The 5,410-nt window shown below is 35.9% G+C and overlaps 1 protein-coding gene across 1 annotated transcript; it reads left to right on the top strand.

The window, feature by feature from the left end:
* Positions 1-2,902: 2,902 nt before the first annotated feature.
* On the top strand, positions 2,903-5,183 carry LOC134688607 (uncharacterized). The gene has a single exon (XM_063549435.1). The coding sequence runs from the start codon at positions 3,370-3,372 to the stop codon at positions 4,294-4,296; it is 927 nt and encodes a 308-aa protein (XP_063405505.1). The 5' UTR covers positions 2,903-3,369; the 3' UTR covers positions 4,297-5,183.
* The last annotated feature ends 227 nt before the right edge of the window (positions 5,184-5,410 follow it).

The raw sequence follows: 5,410 nt of genomic DNA, 5'->3' as shown, positions 1-5,410 counted from the left end.
ATTTATTTTTTTCTTTCCGAAACATCCCCTGACTATCCAAAAACGTTGACAAGAGAGCCGCGGTTTAAGCGGGTTACCGCGGGTCACTGTACAAGCAGGGCAGAAAATATACCCTTGGTAAGAAATTTTAACGGGGCAGATATTTTCATCGAGTATGGCGGACAAGGTTCATCCGGGCTACGGCGATTCTCTCGACGACCAAGGCTGAGATGATATTCCCTCTGTAAATTATTTTATCGAGATAGAAATTTTCATCGAGGAGCCGCATACAAGGTTAATGTGGTCTACCGCGGGTCTTTCGACGTACATGACAGAAAAATATAACCCATCGGGAAAATTTTTTGACAAGGGGGATTTTTTCATCGAGGAGCCGCATATAAGATTTATGCGGCTACTGCAGGTCTCTCGACGACCTAAACAGAGAAAAAAATACCCTCGGTTAGGAATTTTTACGAGGAAGAATTTTTCATCGAGGAGACACAGACAAAATTGGTGCGGTCTACCGCGGTTCTTTTAACGACCAAGGCAGAGAATCTACCCTCGGTAAGAACTTTGAAAGCGGGAAAAATTATAATCTACGGCTCCTCTATAAAAAAATCTTTCTCGTTAAAAACTTTTCCCGATGCTGTATTTTCGGTGCTCCGTACCTCAAAAGAGCCGCGGTAGCCCGCGTAAACATTGTCTGCGGCTTCTCGATGACCATTTCAGCCTCGTATGAAAAGTTTAACGAATACGAATACTTTATTTCTCAAAAAATTACAATTACATAGTTATAGCGAAGGTATAAATTTTGCCGCGCTGTTCGCCGTAAGACCCACTGATTGATTTTCTGCGGGTCCTCGTCGGGCAACAAAGTTCTCTGCTGTAAGTTTGTTATGAACTACGTGTACTAGTGATACAAACGTCATTTTTTAATTACGGTAAGGTTCATACTTTCTGTAGTTTAGTGACGATTTTTATACCCTGCCTCTGTCTAGTAATGGACTTCTGATATTATATATGTAAAAGTACATATAAAAATAAACATGGTAAGTCCCTAAGTTGTCGTATTAGCTCAGCTGGTGGTCATCGACTCTTTCATTGTGATGAATATCCTAAATTGTCAACCCTAAAAAGTTATTTACGAAGAAAACTTTATGGTTGGTTTCTGCTTTATATATTACGATCAGACTTGATTTATTGCTGTTGTTTTTTCGATATAATAAAACACTTACTGACTAGCTAGATATTCGTGGAATAGTAAGTTTATTGTACCCTATGATACAACTATTACTCTCGGCTACGCCTCAGGACAATAGTTGCACCTATGGGGAAAATTCTTACTATTCCACTCATGCATACCCAGTCAACATGGTCAATAAGTATACATTATAACCGGAAATCGTTAAGTGAAAACTGAATAAAATAGTTTGATATGGTCTACCTTGTAAGCGAAAAGAACAATGAGGCTAATAGTAGATTAAATAACATTTAATTGTTTTAAATAGAATAGCGTTAAATAATTAAACGAGTTACCTATCTGTCTGAGACTTCATTGATATATTGAGTGTCATTAGAAACACAACACTTATTGAACTAGTATCAATATGTGGCGTAACTTCTAACTAGACAACTCCAAAAAAGATCAAACAATGTGTTGCTCATATTAACTGAATCGATTGCATATAACATTATGCATAATTGTCTCTGACTAAATAGAAAATTTTGGGCCTCCATGAAAACAATTAAATACGGCACAACCAGGGCGAGTACGTTCGCCCGTCAACCCGATCCATCCGACACCAATAAGTTTGATACATGAGGGCTACCGCGTCACTCAACTTACGGGTATGGCAGAAAATTGTAAAAAAAAATAACATGAGGGATAATTGTTCATGGGGGAGTCGCGGCCATGGTGTTATGCGTACTAAACTAGGGTCTCTTGATGTGCGGGGCGGGCAGAACTATATAGTATCATGAAAATTTTCATATGAGGGAGAATTATTCACCGGGAAGCAACGGACAATGTTTCTGTGGGCTATTGTGGGTCTCTTGAGGTACGGGGCCTGGAAAATTTTTACACGAGGTGAATTCTTCATCGAGGAGCCGCGGACAAGGTTTCATGCTGGCTACCGGGTCTCTCGAGTACGGGACGGGAAACAATAGCATCGGTAAACATTTTATACAGGAAGAATTGTTCATTGTTAGGGTTATATATATGATTAGAGTTGGGGTAAGGGCTATGCATATGGCTTTGGTGAGGGCTATGGATAGGGATAAGGCGTGCATCGTCAAGAGGCAGCTTACGAGGGTCTTCTTTGCCTGCCTACATTGTGTCACGTTCTAGGCATATTACTTTGACACATAACCAACAAGTCAAGTTACTTACATTTGATGTAATTGGTATACAGCTATCTCTCCTCCTTATACCACATAGATTTCTAAACATATTTTTTAACACTCGATAATTGGAAAGAAAGATTAATTTACCTTTATTAGGAAATATTGCGCTGCCAAAGAACTTGTGTCATGCCTATTAGACATATATGCTTCAGTTACAAATTATTTTGATAAATATTACATTATTTTCTTATTCATTTTAGGGAAAGGGGAGGGGTATTTTTCCCCCTATCATAGATCCCAAAAGACATTCTATTTTGCAGATCACCATAAGTGAAATAGACCTATCCTACTGATACATCTCGTCATATAAAAGATATTAGTAGAAATCAATACAGTCCAGGACAATGATATCTAATGTCGATTGTTATCTGTTAGGTAACTATATGTAACATGTATAAGACGTGAAGACTAAGTGAAATTATACTTATATTGATTTTCTGAATACTTTAAGAATAAAAAGGAATGTATTAGTAATTGAGTTTATATAAAGAGAATAATTCCTTCTATAAACAATGTAAATAAATTATAACTATATATGGAACAGATTTTTAAATGATATGTAACTGAATAATTACTGTAAGTTTAGACTGGATTTTTAAATAATAAAATAATTGGAAATTTGATACGATCACGGTTTATGATCATGAATAAGCTTGAATCAACGGCATTTTAACATTAATACTACTTTGACAGACTGCTTGAAATAAAAGAATTTTAAATGCGTTGTTTATAATAAAGCTGGCAATATAACGGTGTGTTCACAGATTGAACTGTGTAAAGTTAGGATTCACGGCAGATTATCGTCTGTCGGATTATCTCTGGGAGTCGTAACCATAATAAGGATTTACTTATAAGCCGAATAATTCAAGTTCATTTCAAGCTATTGTGGAAATGTAAAATCAATTTAGTTAGTTATGTTATTTTAACAAATCATTATTTTTATTGGAACGAGGTGTTTTGGAATACAGTTACAATCTATGATACAAAATGAGATTATTTCAGTCCCACACCTTACTGGAGGCAGCTGTGGAGCCAGCGCCTTCGTTTTTGAGGGACCCGACACGAGAACATTTGAAAACATTGGTACATTACAGGGATGCCAGAAACAGGTTGCCTACACCAGATAAAGTCGCCATCATGGATCTATCGCATAGCTTTGAAAAGCGGCGTTTAGGCAAACAACAACAAATTCTGTCTGAGATGAACCAACGATGCCGAGAACAAGAGGTCTCTGACATGTCATCTAAACTATCAGCAAAGTGTAGTCTAAGTCCGTCAGAAAATAAAAGTAAGGAAGTCACATTTTATTCTACAAACTTTATGACAAAACCGAAACAAAGGACATATGTGGGAGCAGTAGATGTTGTGGACCCTCGAAGTTTGTCACCCACAAGTACAAATATCCCTGGAGTGTATGAAAAAACATACAAACATTTTCCAGCACGACGCGTCATTAAAAATCAAGGAAAGTTTGACTTTGTGAGGTCACCTATTCAGTTTGAACGACCCCCTCGGATATCTCCGGTACTCTTCGGGAAGAATAATCCGGCTCACTCGAGTACGGATTCATTGCTGAAAGCAAGATTAATGCAGAATCAGCGAATTAACGGAACTGTACAGTTGGAACATTACACCCCACGTATGGACGGGTTAGCTCCCCTTGTTCTTCCTACTATTGATCAAGGATATCAAACAGACACACATGTAGAATCTATTTCTGCGTCCAGAGTCCAGCTTGGTTCACGAACATTAACAAACCAAGGCCCAGACAGCATTGTCACGAATAGTACTAAAACGAACAAAAGTAGTACAAGACTGTCAAAACATTCTAAAAGTATGAAAAATGAAAAATCAGAACTTCAAAGTATTGTTGCAAAAGGTGGAAGTTCACCACCCCCAAATTCTACGGATTAAAATCAAGACTTATATATTTTGTGGTAAAATTACCGACTATATGTATGTATGTATATATAAAAACATGCACAGATAGCTTTCTGATACTGACCATATTGACTTGAAATTTACTGGGATTTACATGTTATATCAAAATTCAATAAGGACAGATAGGTATTTACAGTGTTTAACTATATTTTGGTAATACGCAAGTGGTAATAGTTTGAGAAGTCCGGATAACTCGAATCTAATTTAATCAGACTGTATCTGAAACACAGAGTGCGTTGAAATATCCTTTATTCAGAGTAATCCTTAGTGTATATATACGGAGTACAGAAGAAAAATTAAATCATACATGTATAATGATTTTGTTTGTTTATTATTTTGTAGACATTTCACCCTGGTAAGATAATTCAGAATTGACAAGTTGCCTAAAATATACTGATTTCATTTATAGTTTGTAAACAGTATGGTATACGTAAACCCATTTGTCTTAATTTGTTTACATCTATCATAGAACATTGTGTTTTGATTCAAATCTTTTAAAAATTGAGAGATTGAGAGACAATTAAGGACAGTTTTGATACAGGATAAGTGTATGGCTCCTGACATGCTCCTCTGTGTTTTCCTTGGTTAAGTAAGATAAGATATTTTCTTATTAACCAATCATGGTGCCCAAAATTTGCGTTTGAGCTATACAATCAAACGATTTACAAAATAAAGCACAGTTAATGGATATATTAAAGTTTCTCGATACGTATCAATCAATTCAACCAAAATATGAATAAGAAAATAAAATAAGAGGAATAAACTCATTCATTATGAGCCCGGTCAGGAAGAAAGAAATTGAAAGAGGTAGGCATATTTTATGTAACCGTGAAACTTTTGTTTCTCAAAGACTCCCACTGGGTATGTGAACATACAAACAATAAACTGACATAAAGTCCATCCATGGAATATTCATATACAATTTACATTGTATACAGTTGTAGGAATACAAATTGTGTGAAATTATCCACATATTATATAAGTTTAAAATATTAATTTTTATATCGTTATCAATTATCTTTGATTGGATGATTAACTATATTTTAAGACATTTTGTTTTTACAACTACACATTGTGTAGTAGAGAC

Source organism: Mytilus trossulus, chromosome 10 (assembly GCF_036588685.1).
Source record: "Mytilus trossulus isolate FHL-02 chromosome 10, PNRI_Mtr1.1.1.hap1, whole genome shotgun sequence".
Taxonomy (NCBI): Eukaryota; Metazoa; Mollusca; class Bivalvia; order Mytilida; family Mytilidae; genus Mytilus; species Mytilus trossulus.
This window is presented reverse-complemented; position numbering and strand designations above follow the sequence as displayed.